This window comes from Paramormyrops kingsleyae, chromosome 8, assembly GCF_048594095.1.
Source record: "Paramormyrops kingsleyae isolate MSU_618 chromosome 8, PKINGS_0.4, whole genome shotgun sequence".
NCBI lineage: Eukaryota > Metazoa > Chordata > Actinopteri > Osteoglossiformes > Mormyridae > Paramormyrops > Paramormyrops kingsleyae.
In genome coordinates this window covers 23,041,721-23,058,019 of record NC_132804.1, presented here as the reverse complement: position 1 = coordinate 23,058,019, position 16,299 = coordinate 23,041,721, and the positions used below count along the sequence as shown (strand labels likewise).

General features: G+C 45.0%; 1 protein-coding gene across 3 annotated transcripts in view; it reads right to left on the bottom strand.

Annotated features, from left to right (window-relative positions):
• The window catches only part of asic1b (acid-sensing (proton-gated) ion channel 1b), a 149,685-nt gene that overhangs the window by 40,297 nt on the left and 93,089 nt on the right, over positions 1 to 16,299 (bottom strand). The window contains exon 1 of one of the 3 annotated variants that reach the window (XM_072715488.1): positions 8,927 to 9,616. The exons of the other annotated variants lie outside the window; for them this stretch is intronic. Within the exon in view, the coding sequence (XP_072571589.1) occupies positions 8,927 to 9,601 (675 nt within the window). The 5' untranslated portion in view covers positions 9,602 to 9,616. Of the gene's footprint in view, positions 1 to 8,926; positions 9,617 to 16,299 lie in introns of those variants that run through there. 3 annotated transcript variants of the gene reach the window in all.

Sequence of the window (16,299 nt, the reverse complement as noted above, 5' to 3'; positions counted from 1 at the left end):
CCTTCCGAAGGATGTTAACTCTAATCGCTCCTGTTGGAAGAAAATACGACATCGACACCGGAGACCTTAGAAATGGAGGAATTGAGCTGTATGACAGCCGACACGGGAACCGCAGGATACAGTTGTATGTAACCTTATTTTTGAAGTCCTGTTACACAAATTGACGAGGTTGCAGGGTGCATTGAGAAGATAAAACAAAGCTGAAATGTCATTTTACGTTTTTAGTGAAAGACTAGAAAAAAATTCGGAATACATCCTCCTAACACTTTTTGTATAAATAGATGAACATAAAAGCATTACAGTCACTTTTTTTGCGCAATTTAAGGAAATGTGTTTTTTATGTTATAAAAACATAACATTTGGAGAAAGATGTTGCACTCCCCGGCGCCTCTGTCAAGACAAAGCAAACCCCAGCCCGCGCATCACGCTGCTGCTCCGTGAGTGTTAGATGCCTCATAAAACCACTTTTTTTATTCTTTCGCGAAAGTCCTTCTACTCATCGTTCCAGCCCTTAACTTTTAAATCTCTAAAATTATTTTCTAATTCAGCCTCAAAATGCTTTGGAGTTCCTAACTCATGCCATTAACGACACGACAACGCTACTTGCTGCCTCGTAAATACACACAGTATTTGTCTTTCAACCACAAAGTGAGAGATGATCAAATGTCCGAACGGGGTTGAGATCGCTGCTGTCCGTTCAGCACCAGCAGCAGCTGGGACAGCGCTTTCACACCCTCCGTACAGCACCATCCAGCAGAGCCCCGTCTCCTCCTCAGCTAAAGCGGGCAGCTTATTCGGAAGTGTAGCCTGCGGCAAACGGCTCAACGGACTTTCTGTATGGAAGAACAGTTTTGCAGGACTGCGGAAGGGTTTTTGTCCTCCTGAGATTGACTGCTGATGTAGTGATAATAGAAACCAAGTTCTGAAACTCAACGCCGGCGGGATTATTGCTGTCACAACGCTGACTGGTTAACCCTTTATCCACTGGCTGTACCTTACAATGCACTGCACTACTATCTCAAAACCGCGATGATGTTTCCATCAGTTCACTGAACCAGTGTTTTTTCTTTTTTTATCTGTAGTAGGCTACTGGAGACCATCGGCCCGGCACTTCTTATATTAAGCCGTAAATAAACGTTGGTTTAGTAATCGAGGGCTTGGTTATTAGTTAGTTGTCTGGGGTGTTACGGCTGTAAAAACAATAATGTGCTGTCACTCGGACCCTGCTGTAAACTAAAAAACACAAATCAACAGAACTTGAGTAGGGACCGCAACCAGCCAGTACCACCTTCCGCCTATTAACTTCTTGGAGCGGAGCCAGAGCTATAGGCTGCATATAGCGGTACAATAAAAATGCTTTTTAGCTGCTGCGACTTCCCCTTATTCCCGGATTCTTTGGATCCAGCTGGCACCAGCCGCGTCCTGCAGTAAAGAGCACAACAATTTCTCCTTATACGGACCCACAGCCATCTCCTGTGCATGTTTCCCCCCATCATCAAACAATCTGATTAAAATAATAAAAGGTGAGGTGTAATAAAAAAAATAGCAAGGCATGAGTATTTGAGAAGAAGTTTGGGGACTCCTGCCGTATTTACCACAATGACCTGTTTAAATCACGTTCTATTCAGCGATCCTCACTATGAAGTCTGGACCCTCCCCCCCCCACACCACTGCTGATGACAATCAGCTTCCCACTGCCTGAATAGGAATAAATCAGTGAGCGCTTTGCACGGCGGTAAACACGTATCGTGTACCTACCTCCATTTAAGATAGGATGTAAACACAATGAAGTGCAATTATTAGCAAACTGGCATCTGTATATTGCATGTTTTTAATTAGGCCTTTGTCAATGCCTGCACATTGCATCTCCAAAAGGATGAGCATTCTAAAGTGCTGTGCATAATTGAGAAAGCAGGGTCTGTCCCTGGAGAAATTAGGGGTTAGGGTCCTTGCTCAAAGGTCCAGTGGTGAAACCATTCTGCCGTCCCTGGTGACTTTCCGGTCACAGGCACAGCATCATTGTTACATTTAATATGACCATTCAGGCCGGTTCTCATACGATACCCCAAACTAAATGTAGTTGTAGGCTACCTATAGATCGCGCTTATTCGTGGTTGCTGACAAATATCCTTAGCAAAACGCTGCCCTCCGGTGGTGAAGAAACGCAAATGCAACACCGTGGCGAGGGGTCTGTGACCCCGGTGCTCCTTCACGTCCGGCAGGAGGGCGACACCTTGATGTGTGACAATTTGCAAAGCACTTCAAGCTCAATGAAGTCAAAAAGATGTTCCTCTCCCTCCTACGTAAAAACACGCCAATAACTCATTGATGTCAGTGTTTGGTGATTTAGCTAAATAACGTACAACGCGCAAGCAATTAATCATCGTTTTGCGCACTTGAACAATACAATAACTCAGAGACAAAAGAAAGAACCATCAGCACGTAAACAATAAAGCACATGGATAGATCATTTAGTATTACTAAAAAGCACTTTTCATGAATGCAATGCGTACAAAGAACTTCAAAGAACGTTTAAAAAGAATTTGTGTTGAATTCTGGTACAGTGTAAATTAACTAAACACGAAACCAGTAAACTGACAACAAGGAACTGAAAACGTGGACATGCGATAATCTTCTATTTGCAATTCATGTTTTTGAATAAAACTCGATTAAAAAGAACATGAATATTTTACATAGGCATCTATTGATTAAAAACTCCTCATTGGAAACACACATGGAGTACAACTGAAGCCGAACCAATCAAAATAAAGAAAATAACATTTGCCCTTCACTGTAACATGGGAAAAATTCTGTGGATGCTGTGAATTATGCTACTGTTTTTCTAGACTGTAATAACGTCGAATGACGCATGAGTGTCACTTTATTTCGATTTATCATTGCACTTGGAGCTTGGCTGTTTTTATATTAATGCAGTTTCCAGCTATCTCCCCTTTAACCGCCAGCAGCAGCACAGCCACAGTATGGAAAACCTGTCCTCTGGACAGCAGGAAATCAAATTGTATTCCCTTCATTATTGAAACTGTCTCCCTGTCTGTTGCCGTGGTGATCACAGCTCGACATCCCATGTTAATATCGGTCCCAGACGTCGCAGTGCGCAACTATAACGATCTACTGTTGCGAGAAACAATCAGTAGAATCATCGTGGATAATGTCACACAAATGAATTACAAATGTTTTAAAATAATCATCATAACAGAAAATGGCAGCCCGTGACTATTAAGTTTATCTTTTGAATAATTCAGTTTACCGTTTTCTGTTCGATCCGTGGTTCGCACCCGGAAATTGGATACTGATACGACATTAGGCGATTTAAAAGAGATTAAGATTAGAAAGTCAATGCGTTCATTTACTGACACTGACCGATTAATTTGCGCTGAATTTGCCATTTGGAATTTTGCATTTGGCAAACCGTCGTCATATGTGATTTACAATAAGTGGGCCTTTCGCATCATTTAAAAGCGCCTAGACAATAAACTATGCGCCAATCCCTATGAGCAATGTGTGATGCACGTCTGCTGACGATTCTTATCGGATGTTTTGGACGTACATAAACATATCGCCACTACGGACAGCACATTCCTACCATAAAAACCTTAAAGAGATCTTGCAGAAAGCTGAAGACGCAACGTCATCTTTACACACATCTTATGGTGCGCGGTTTTACTGGCTTTTTGTGGTAATTTATTAACTGTTATGGCGGTGAGCTATTTATATCCATGGTAAGTATCAGATTCATCCAATTTCAGGTCATTGGAGGCACGGACCAAGGTCGCTCATAATTGTAGTTGTGTTTAAAGTAGGCAGACTTTATATGCACTTCCTGTAGAGGCAGCTGATCTCATATTTCGTCATAAGCAGAAAAGGGCAGCTGAAGTGAAATGGTCCGGGAAAATCAGAGAGCATCTGGGCTAAGTAAATGTGCCGCAGTGATTTATACATAAAATTAATGTTAACACTCATAACATCCGGCCAGCGTTCTGGGCAAAGTTGTAGAACTGTCCCACAATTTATTCACACACATTCCTCCTTGTCACTAAGTTACGCATCACAAGCATTTTTTTTTTTGTACCATCAGATGGAAATAAAAGCCTTCTGAGACAGACAGAAAGTGAGCAAAGACCATGATAGGGACGGTAAACTAATGGGTGATTTTTATCCCTGTAACACGAACAGTCTGAAAGTGATAGGGTCCATTTTCACAGATCTCTCAATACAGTTTCTTTTTCTTTTTTAAAAAAAAAATAAAGTTAAGGTCAAGAGGAGTCAAGAATTCAGGGACTGCCTTTGGCAATAATATACAAGTTGAATGTTGCTGTTGACGCTTCTACAGTATGTCCCTTTCAAACACGTCAGGTGTTTTGGATTTAGGGGGAACAGATGCAAAGACCCTCCTCTGCCTGCTGACTTACTGACTTTGTCTGGCATCTCAATGAATCAGCGATTTCATCTGTCACACACCATTATCTCATCTGTCGCCGTGTTTAAGCTGATGTCGATTATGCCTTTCTTTCTGAGATGACCATCTCCTTCCTACGCCGTTTCGATCGCTTTCCGAAAACCGGAGACGTTCTGCTGGAGGGTTCGGAGACAGATCCGCGGGTGAAAACAGCCCGGGTGGAAGCGGCGGTATCGGATTCTCAGGGCTGGTAAATGTTTAATGCGCTGCTGATGTCAGCAACCAAAGCGACTTCGGCGGGAGCCTTAATTAAACGATGCGGATGCACCTCAAGTTACGGCACAAGGGCACAGACCTCACTAACCCGTTAACCCTCCCGCCAAAGGGTCATAGGAGCAGACGTCAGGAATCAGTGCAGCTCTATCTCACTCTCTTCTGCTATCACGTTCGCCATGCATAAATGGCCACTCCTTTGGGTCGTGCACTCATTCAATGGAACAGATGCTTTAAAAGAACTTTCCAATTTAGATTTAGGTAGGCCTAAATGTGCGATAAATGCAGCTTTTGAGTAATGCCTCGCATAAAAAAATATTATCTGAATGAAAGGTACATATTATAAACAAGCCCGCTTGGCAGGAGAGAGACAGTAATTGGGATAAAATAGCTGAAAATTTGCATGGCAGACATTTAGGCCTACAAGTCCAAAAAAATTGTGCTTAGATGACCACCGCTGTCTATTTGAGAAGGTGATATTTTCCATAACTGCTGTAAGTGCCATTTGAATTGTTTCTCAGATCAAATTGAGCTGTCTTACTTTTAAAAACAGGACCAAATATATCTGATACAATCTATTGCAAATACCACAGTAAGAGCTATTAACAATTTCTTTGCCATTGTTCTAAGAATATAAGGTCAATTTATCACATAACTACTACTGTGTTTACAGTAGTATCCAATAAAGGGTTATATGAGATCTATTATAAATAACAGAGTTTAGCTACAGTATAACCATGACTTATCAGCATAAAAATTTAGGGCTAAAATGTTGTACAAAATATAACACATAATTACATATCCATCCCTCCATCCACTCATCCTCCTCCGACTGCAACCTATGAAAACTTTCTATCTACCACACACAGCAGCTACCTCTCAAAAATACAGTGCTCCGTTTCGGACAGCCCCGGAGCCCCGCCCCCGACGCCGCATTGGCTGGAGATGACTGCGTGCGCCAGCCACAGCCACTCTCCCGGCATCTGTGCCTTCCCTGAGACTGCGCCGCCAGCAGTGCTAGGGGCTCCCACTGCCTGACACAGGGGCCGTAGCTACCGACCAGCCCTCTCGTCCCTGCGGACCATCTCCCGTTGTTTTTTTTCCTATTTCCACTTTCATTCAGATGAAATTGCTACTTGTATCTCATCTCTTTATCTCAGGCTCAACATGTACCTGACAGAGTGAGGCCATCAGCAGCCCTCTCCAGCTGCCTGGGGCTCCTGTACCTACTCCTCCTCCTTTTCCAGTGGGGGGGGGGGGGATTCTCAGATTTATTTTAAGGAAAGGGACATAAGAGGGGCCAACCGTATCATTAGCCAATGATGTTCTGAATCAGTGACTGACAGAGGAGGGGCGCTCTGGAGGTGGGTTATTTTCAGATGGGACCAGTGCCCCCATGACGCCACCCCTGTGTATGTCTTTGCCCCAATTAAATTCAATCCCCCGCTCTGAAACCCCCCCCCATTCCCACCCTCCCAAGGCTACCTCTGATTGTGTCAAACAAAAGTTGACTTTGAGGGACCAAATCAGGTGAAACCTCCACTGACTATGTGTATGTTAATGCTCACACTCTGCCAGAATATGTAAAATGGATGGATGGAGGTATTAATGTAGACATTGAGACAGTGGTTGACGTCTCTGAAAGAGTGGAGGGGAGCAGTGTGGGATGTGGACACCCTGGACGTGCGCAGTGATGTGAGACGGATGCTCACAGGACGCACCGCCAAAGCGTTTGTTTCATTAAATAGAAAATGCATCAAGGATAATCGATAGACATAATATTATAATAATATTAGCGCACCTTGGCCGTACGCAGAAGCTGTTATAGTATTATTTACCCGTCTCCCTTGCCAAGCGTCATGGTGATCTCAGAGCGGGAAGGGGGGGAAGGCTATCAATAAAACTTGTCAAAATTCTGGTTGGGCACACACAGAAATTGAGCAATTCCATAGACTGCCAGGCAAACGATTCACACCCCCATGCTTGGAGGTGTGAGGATACAGTGATACCCACCATGACACCTGTGCTATTAGAGGTTAATCATTACTAGAGTTATTATATATGAACGCAGCAGCAGCAGATGAGTAGTGTTGTTTTTATGTCTTCTGTGATAGTGTACTGCGAGTGATGAGCAAAAGTCACAGCAGAATGTGAGGGACTGTGGGTCTCCGCACGCGTGCACACACACACACACACACACACACACACACACGCCAGTCAGCTCATGGTGCCCTTCAAGGAAGTTAGCGTTTGGAGTCAAGACCTCTGCGGGACAAAACATAACGCAAGGCCAGGCTCGGGGGGGGATGAAAGCAGAGCCGCGCATAATGGGAGCTGATTCGGAAGTGGGATCTGCTGCCTGCGCGGTGGGGATCACATTATGCCCAAGGACAGAAAGATGAGCCCCCCTGGCTGCCCGACAGCCAGCTCTGCTGCCATTGATTCAGGCTGAGAGAGGCTTCAAAACACATCAGCCAGAATTATAACCACTTTATAAAGGGTCTCCGGGCCTGATCTTCACAGCCGAGAACTGGAATCTGTATCACATTAGACAGCATATTTTATTTAGGTAAAAAGAATTCGACTTATGTCTCAAGCGATTTTGTAACTAATCTGGAAATAAATCACAGATGCATTAAAACAGGATGCTGATGATCTATTCAGGACATTAGAACAGGAGGGCATAGAGCATATTCAGTTGCAGCAGTACAGCCCAGTAAGTTTGCCTGCGGCATTCTCAGAGATTTCTGTCTTGCGATTCCTGTATCCTACTCACCTCTGGGAGTCATGAATCATCCAGGTGGATGGACTAATGGACAGAGCGCTGAAATTACAGGATTGTCTTGTGTGGCCTGCTGCCCTTTGAGCAAAATGCAGATGCATTCAAGCATAAATGGAAACAAAATACTCCCCTGCTGCATGTTTTTGCATGACACGGTGCCCCCCCTCTGATCCACGGCTTGGTAAAGGGGGCTGAATGTCTGAATGGTGGGCAGATTTTAATAAAAGACTCAGGTCCCGGAAGGACGTTTCAGATCATGATGGTTCAGATCAGTGGTTACCTATGCAGTATTTTACATAATAATAATAATGTAGTATTTTACATAATACTTTTTAGAAATAGGATCAACCATGTTAAATTACTTCTTTTTTGTATTTTGCTAATACACGTAAATTACAATTTTCGTCTGAAGATGCATACTGCACTGTCGTGGCATGCTGCAGATCGGATGTGACAGGAGATTTAATTTTACCACCCCACCTACCTCCCCAAGGTCAACAACTTGTATCTATAACTCAAAACACGCAGCTCCCGTGATTATTTTGTTTGCAGAAATAGCTCTCAAAGTAAATAAGGCTGGAGACCCTGTTCACACCTAGTCTTTGGAAGAGCGGTTTTCAGCTTTGAGAGCTGAGAATATGTTATGACATATAACAGCTTTACTGATTTCAGGATATTTTTATGTGTAAATGGTGGAATGTATTTTCTCATTTTACACCAGAGTTTTATCTCTATGTATATAGCAAATTAATGATAGGTAATATTTCTCCAGCTAAACATATATTTGATTTTGCCTTTTTAAATTGAATATTCTTACATCTGTTCCCTGACAGATTTATTCATGTTTTCACATCTTTTGTCACTGCGTGAGTCAAGGCCTGCTGCCTCAGACGACAGCGTGTTTCTCTAATCAAAGCACACAGACGTACACAGAGGTACACAGAACACAGTGTGGTCAACACCATGCTGGCTGGGCCTAAGAGGGCAGTCTGCTAATGCAGGGAAATGCAGCTTTGGCAGGCAGAAACGATGCAATTAAAACTCCACAAAACCGCAAGTGTGCATATGATACAAACTCTTAGCTGTATTAATAAATTTTTGGTTTTAACAATCATATTAAGAAGTTGATCTTGAAAGCTTCTCTTTGCTGACCTTTGACATGGGGATGAGCTGAACTTTAGGCCAAAGTCTGGGAACTCTGAAGCAGCATCACTGCCCATAACTCCACAGATATTAATCAAAAAAAAAAATTATAAGAAATAAGTATTGGACATTATTTCGGTTGTCTCTCCTGTCTGTTTTGTTGCAGTTTCAAGTTGTAGTACTTGATTCCTGATCTTTTTGGTTGGCATTTTCTGGCAACTACTTTGCAAATATTTCTTTCCCTGTTCTTTCATAACTTTCTTTGTGCATAACTAAGTTAACTACATATCTACGTTCACACACTCGCTCACCTCTCTGAATTGCTCGGTGCCACATTTTCGACCACGGAATCTGCAGTCCAGCAGCATGTCCTCGATCCGGTGCCGGGTGCGATTGAAGAACTCGTCCAGGCTGAAGCGGGCTCCTTTGCGTTCGGGCTCTGGGGCAAGTGGGATCCCAGGGGCCATGCTGTCCTCGTATCCCAGCAGCTGGCCCATGAACAGCAGGTCGCTGTAGCTGATCTGGGAGCGGCGGAACGTGTTGTAGTTGCAGAAAGTGATGGCAGGGAAGACCAGCTCCTTGGCTTCCCTCTCATCCAGCATGGTGATGCGGTCGTACTGCAAGAAGTACATGACACGGTCCACTACCTGGACGATGAAGACCGATACCGACAGCAGGAAGACAAGTGCCCACAGTCCCTGTCTGATACCGAATTTCTTCCCCTCCACAAAGATGTGGTTGGTGCCATGCAGGGAGCAACTCCCAAAGAAGGTGGGGAGATCATCCAGCTCAACGGCGTCCTCTTCATCCTCATCGTACACATCGAATTCGTCACAGCGCTCCTCGTAGGACACTACCTTGCCCTCACCTGGCCCCCCTGCCCTCACCACCCGCTTGTAGTGGTCGTCGAGGCTGCCGATGTACGAGCCCGCGACGGACTCATCAGCGGAGGAGAAGGAGATGGTGCACATGATACGGACAGGCATGATGGCTGCTGGGGCTGATGTCTCACACAGACACTCTTTCGGACCAGATAATTAGATGTCGGCTCTAACTTTTTCTGGTCTCGGCAGCAATGATGGGTTGTGAGGAACCTGGGTCGAACCCAGAAAGATGCCCGAATTTTTCAGTTAGCCTGTCTCATTGGGAACATGTGGGAAATGTCGATTGTGTCCATGGAGGTTACAGACAGCAAGACATTATTAAAAAAAATTGCAAAATTATGATAAAAATCTACTCATCCACTGAGCAAAAACAAAAACTAAAGGAGGCAGGTGGGAGGGAGTTGACAAATCAGGTCCTGGTCTTCTTGCTTTTCAGTCCTCTGTGCCGCCAGACGTGGGATGAAGTTCGACGTGCGAGCAGTAGTGGAAGACGGGGATGGACAGCCAAAGCACAAGATGGGACAGAGTTGTGTGCCCCTCTCCTCTGGTCTGGTCTGCAGGCAGCTTCAGTGGCATTGGGGAATTTCTCAGTCTGAGTCCTGCCCCCGAGTGTAGCATAACGTACCCGGCGTCAGGAAGGAAGAGATCCATTCAGGGGAAGTAAGATATACTCCCCATTAACAGCCCGAATTTAACGATTCGCAGGCATCATTTTTCCTCCCTGGAGCTCCATGCAGGGTTGGGGTGAGGGGGGGGGGAGTTAGGGTGTTTTTTTCAGTTGATTCTGTGCTCTGATGTGTCTTTGACCGGTACTTTTCTGGAAGAGTCACATTAAGCCTGTCTCTTGATGGTACGAGCAGCCGAAACTGATAGTTATAGATTATCAAGCCTCGGTCCAAAGCAAAATACAATGTGCGACGCAGTCGCTGGAGCAATTGGGGGTTAGGGGTCTTACTCAGGGGTTCAATGGAGAAATCACTATGCCAAGTCTGGCAACCTTTCAGGCATTTGCTGAGCCACACACTCCATTTACCCATTTACTGAAGAATGGTGCAATGTGTTTGGGTTTCTACTTATTTTTAAAATTTAATTAGAAAAGAGCACATCAAGTTATGATTTATTTGAAGTCAGTAACCACAGGACGCTGAAAAATCACAGGCATTCAACCAAACTCTAAACTACGTTTTGTTTTTCAATCAGCCGAATGCTCATTTGTGTAATGAATCCTTGTCTCATCACAAGCTGGCAACCTGAAATCTGATTAATAGGAATCAAATACAAATTAAGGCACAATGAATAAGGTATAATGATGATTGCCACCGTGATGAAGGATTCCACTCCCTTGTTACAGCCAGTCTCCCTCACGGGCTTCTGCTTCTCATTTTGGTTCTCTGTTTGCACTGTGGGAGGATCCCCGGTCCCTGGCTTGATTTGTTACAGTATTCCTCACTCCAACAAGGATCAGCAGAGCTCCGCATGCCGCTTGCTTGGAATGGTACCTGGAGGACATGTCTGGGATGTCCACTGACAGCAACCAGGTCGACTTTATCATCTCGCTCCTTACCGGGAGAGCCCAAGAGTGAGCAACATCGTTGTATTATCAGCGAACCTCGGCCCTTTGCTTCTTTGCTATACCGTTGTCGACTACCCGTATAACATAATCGATCATCCCTCCCAAGGCAGAGATGTCGAGAAACGGCTATTTCAGTTTCATCTGTGATTGCATTCCACAGCTGAATTTGCCACTGGGTTCTGTACCCTTGCTGCCACCAGTGGGTGGAGTGAAACAGCACTTTTCACGGTGTACCCGAGAGGGCTCAGTCCGGAACTCCAGACCGAGATAGCTTGCAGGGCGGAAGAACTTGTCTTGGAAGATGCTATCCAGATATCGATCGGGTTGGATAACTAGCCCGAGTCAACCAACCTTGGACCCCGATTTCTCTTCTTCTGATGCCCGTCTCCCTTTCTGCCTCTGGAATCAAGCCCATGTAGCTCGGAAAAGTACCGCTAACCTCAGCAGAGCGACAGCAGCGGATGCAGAATCGGTTCTGCCTGTACTTCGGACAGCTCAGGCGTATCATATCCCAGCGTCCATCCTGACCTCCCTAACTGGGGCAGAGTTGCCACACCACTCAGGTCAGGTGCTCTGTTATATTAGATATTGCTCACAACAACTCACCGTGCCTGTAACCGTCTGTCGTGATTCTGGTGTCAATACCCGGATAGCCCTGATAGATTCAGGTGCTGCAGGGAACGTCACTGATGCCACCTGAACCTGCCCCTGCAACTAGTAACATCCCTGCTCGATATTCACACCCAAATGGAGAATGGTGTCCTCACCCAGGGCACCAAAACTGTTCTTTTACAAATCAGCTTATTCCACCACGAACATATTCAGGTCTTCATAACAAGATCTGAGGTCCTGGCTTTGTTGCCAAGACCCCCATATCATAGGGCCAAGAGACAAAATCTCTAGGTGGATTCCTTCTCTCCATATGCTAGCCGGTTCTTGCTCTCTCCACCTCAGGGAGTCGCAAAACCACCTGAGAGACCCATAAGCCCCCAAGTATGTTGACTATCCGGATGTGTTAAGTAAGGTCAGTGCTACTAAAATACCACCACACTGTCTGTGGGATTGTGCTTCCTGGTTCTCCCCAACCTAAAAGTCACTTGTTGCCTTACTGGAATCTTAGGCTATGAAGCAATACATCAAAGAGGCATTACAGTCTGGGTTCATTTGACCATGCAACTCTGTTGTTGCCTCCAGATTTTTCTTTGTCTAGAAGAAGGATGGAAGTCTGTGTCCATGTATTGATTACCACGAGCTGAATGTGGTAATGACTAACTATTCCACAGTTTCCCTCCAAACAGTGTTTAAAACAGTGTTAGAGATTTGCCGTTTCTGATGGACATCACTGGAAAAAGACATTCATGACTATATATCAGGAGTGGGCAATCTTATCCAGAAAGGGCCACTGTATATGCGGGTTTTTGCTGCAACTCCCTAATTAGAGGTTTTTTTGCGGGTTTTTGCTGCAACTCCCTAACTCTACAAATTAGAGGACTGATTGGCTGAAGAGTCCTCACACCTGGGTTTGAACAGCTGACCTAAAGGTTACCCCAAAAACCTGCATACACACCGGCCCTTTGCGGATAAGATTGCCTACCCCTGCTATATACAGTATAGTTCTAGCCTGTATGTGCCTAATCAAAGACCCTGCAAGATCTTCTCTTCGATTGGCTGCAGTCCCTTCTAGGGTCTCGGGTGTACTGTGATTTTTGTGATCATCACAAATAACCTTCCTCTATCACCCATCCCTGATTCTCACCACGTTCCAGTGAATTTTACGGTATCAGCAGCCACTCTACCCCTGGGAAGCGGAGCTCAGTGATGTGTCAGCAGTCGATCAGCGATACAAAAGGAATGGTCAGGGACGGGAAGCTGCACACACGCAATTGTCTTGCACCATTTGATGACAGAAAACAGCCACAAATTATTGTTGCCTCCCCATCCTCTTCCTCCACCCAAGGCAAAGTCTTTGGCTGTCCAATCAGGACATTTAGCTCTGTCATCCATTCCACAAGTTGTCTTCACGATCCACTGGTCTTTTTAGAATCCTGCGGCGAATTAACCCGGTCTTGTATCAACTTCAGTTACCTGATCAGTATCAAATCTCCCCGGTATTCCATATCTCTCTCCCGAAACATATCCATTACAGTCCTCTGCATCCATTCAGTGATCAGCTAACGCTTCAGCCCCCTTTGGACATTGATGGTTCACCAGCATACAAAGGCCTGTACGCTCATAGACTAAGGCAGCGAGTTGGTCATATACATGGCGGACTAGAAGGGCTACAGCCCCGAGGAGCAGTGATGGATGCCTGCTGCACACATCTTGGACCATACATTGATTGCTGATTTCCACCAGTTGCATCTGGATCATCCTGCACCCCAACATTGTGGACGTCCTCTGAAGTACCAGTCACGAGCACCTGGAGCCATTCCCTCCCCAGTGAGTGTGTCCCAAACCCTTTCTCAGTACGACTGTTTGTCCCCATTCTCCCATCTGCACCCCAGGGTGGCCCTTCTGGCTCTCTGACCCCTTCCTTTTTTCCATGATGACAGCTTCTGCTTCTCGTTTTGGTTCTCAGTCTGCTCTGAGAATGAACCCCCCGGTCCCAAAGGTGATTTGTTACTGCCGTACTTCGCCAAGGCTCTCACCAGCAGAGGATAGTCACTGCTCTCGCCTCTTGGCCAAGGTCAGTTAGGAACAGGGTCAGTTTATTCACTGACAGAGAATGGGACATAAAACGATCCTGGCCGTGTGAGCCAGTAATTCAGAATGAAACACATTAACCTCTAACTGTCCAGTGGAGAAATATTTTTTCCTTCAAACCATATATTCAAACTGAAGATCTATCTATCTATCTATCTATCTATCTATCTATCTATCTATGTATCTATCTATCTATCTATCTATCTATCTATCTATCTATCTATCTATCTATCTATCTATCATTTTCAGGCTCTGATAAAGCAGTTATATTTGCTTCACTTGGAAGAGAAAACAGATCCATATACTGTATGTGAAACTGGTCAATTCTGGGAATTCACCAGACTTGGGGGAAGAAAGACAGTCAACTGTGGAAAAAAAAAATAATTAAATGATGGATAAGCAGGGATATCTGATACAAATTATAGGGAGACAAGGGCCGAATCTGTGGTTTGGTCGTCTGGATTATTTATCTTAGGAAAAGAGTACAGAGCTGATAGTTTGAAATCATGATGGAAGTAGGAAGTACCCCCCCACCATGTCCACACTCTCATTGTCATATTACAGGAACAATAATAGACACAGACACGCACACGCTTTCCAACCACCTTTCAGTCTGTGTAACACTATTATTATGGAAATGCAAGCAATAAGAGCCCAGTTTTTAAATTGCATCATATTTTTTTCTTCATTTCAGTAATGGGCTGAGACTTATAGCACCAGCCAGTGCAGGGCACCCTGGGTCTTTGTGCTCCCTAGGTAAGATTCTGTAGGTCAAAGCTCTGCGTTGGGCTTTGAATCTCGCTCTCCTGCATGCTCTCCCTGTGCTCTGCATGCTTTCTCTAGGAGCCAGGTTCCCTTTCACAGTCCAAAGACACAGTGTGCCTGTGTGCATGCCCTGTGATGGAACGGCATCCCATCCAAGGCATTTTCCTGAGCTTCCTGAAAGTCAGTCTATAACCCTGTACTGGACAAGAGGACAGAAGCAGGTGCTCCCAAAGTGATGAGCTTTAATTAAGCAATGTGGCTGTACCTCAAGTTACGTAACCAAAGCAGCCTATCTGATAAGGGTTCCGTAACTGCCTTAAGCACAATTTGAAACATGTCTCAGATCAAACTGAGCTTTGGTACTTTTGAAACAGAATAAAAACAAATAAAAAGATCTATCTGATACTCACGACTGTAAATACAATACTAAGCTTAAGAACTATTAAGCATTTCTTTGCCTATATTCTATATAAGGTCAATTTATCACATAATGCTGCCTGTCCTTAGAGTAGTTAACCGAGCTGTTTCCATTAAAAATCCCTCAATCCGCCTATCAATCCACTCAAAAATACAGTGCTCCGTTTCGGACAGCCCCGGAGCCCCGCCCCCGACGCCGCATTGGCTGGAGATGACTGCGTGCGCCAGCCACAGCCACTCTCCCGGCATCTGTGCCTTCCCTGAGACTGCGCCGCCAGCAGTGCTAGGGGCTCCCACTGCCTGACACAGGGGCCGTAGCTACCGACCAGCCCTCTCGTCTCTGCGGACCATCTCCTGTTGTTTTTTTCTTATTTCCACTTTCTTTCAAATGAAATTACTACTTTTATCTCTCTGTCTCATGTTCCTGATAATACTGGCACAGAGTGAGGCCAGGGATAGCCCTCTCCAGCAACCTAGTGGCGATTCTAGTATTTCTTACATTGGGGGGCGGGGCAAAGATGGACCAACCTTATCATTAGCCAATGATGTGTTTTGAATCAGTGAGTGACAGGGGAGAGCATATTCTGGGGGCCAATCAGTTTATAGCTGGGGCCAATGGCCCAGTGGCCCCACCCCTGTACAGTATATATATATATATATATATGCATACATACACATTGAGTTTGTAGTCCCTGATTAGAGTGGAGGTAGGTAACGGAATGTGGAATTTGTGCTCCTCCGGATGCTTGCCGTGATATGAGGTGGATGCTAATGGTTTGTTTCATTAAATAAAAAATGCATCAAGGATAATCAATAGACATAATAATAATACCACACCAGTACACAGAAGCTGTTATAGTATAATTAGAATGTACCCATCATCCATAGCACTACACCAGCATGGCGGTCCTAGAGCAGGGCTCCCCATTTTTTTCCTCCAAAATCCAAATTCCATTATCAACTCAAAGCTAAGCTCCTGATAAAATTTTCCAAGAGGGTGGGGGGGAGCTGACGATAAGATTTGCCGAGTGTCCCAAACCTTTGGCTCTCGCGTGCCACCTATTGGGGACCCATGTAATACACTGTGGAGAAATCTTTCATTCCTGGTGCTGTGATTGGTCCGGATTAAACCGTATTTCGGTCAAGATGCAGACGGAGTCTGCTTATGGAGTATCCTTAACCTAGAGCCTGTCCCATGAGGCACAGGGCAGAGAACATTCAGGATGGGCACACAGAAATTGGGCAATTTAGCAAACTCCACACAGCGCCAGGGGAGGGATTCAAACCCCCATCCTACCCGACAGTTTCACTCACTGGCGCCTGCACTTTTATTGGTTTATTA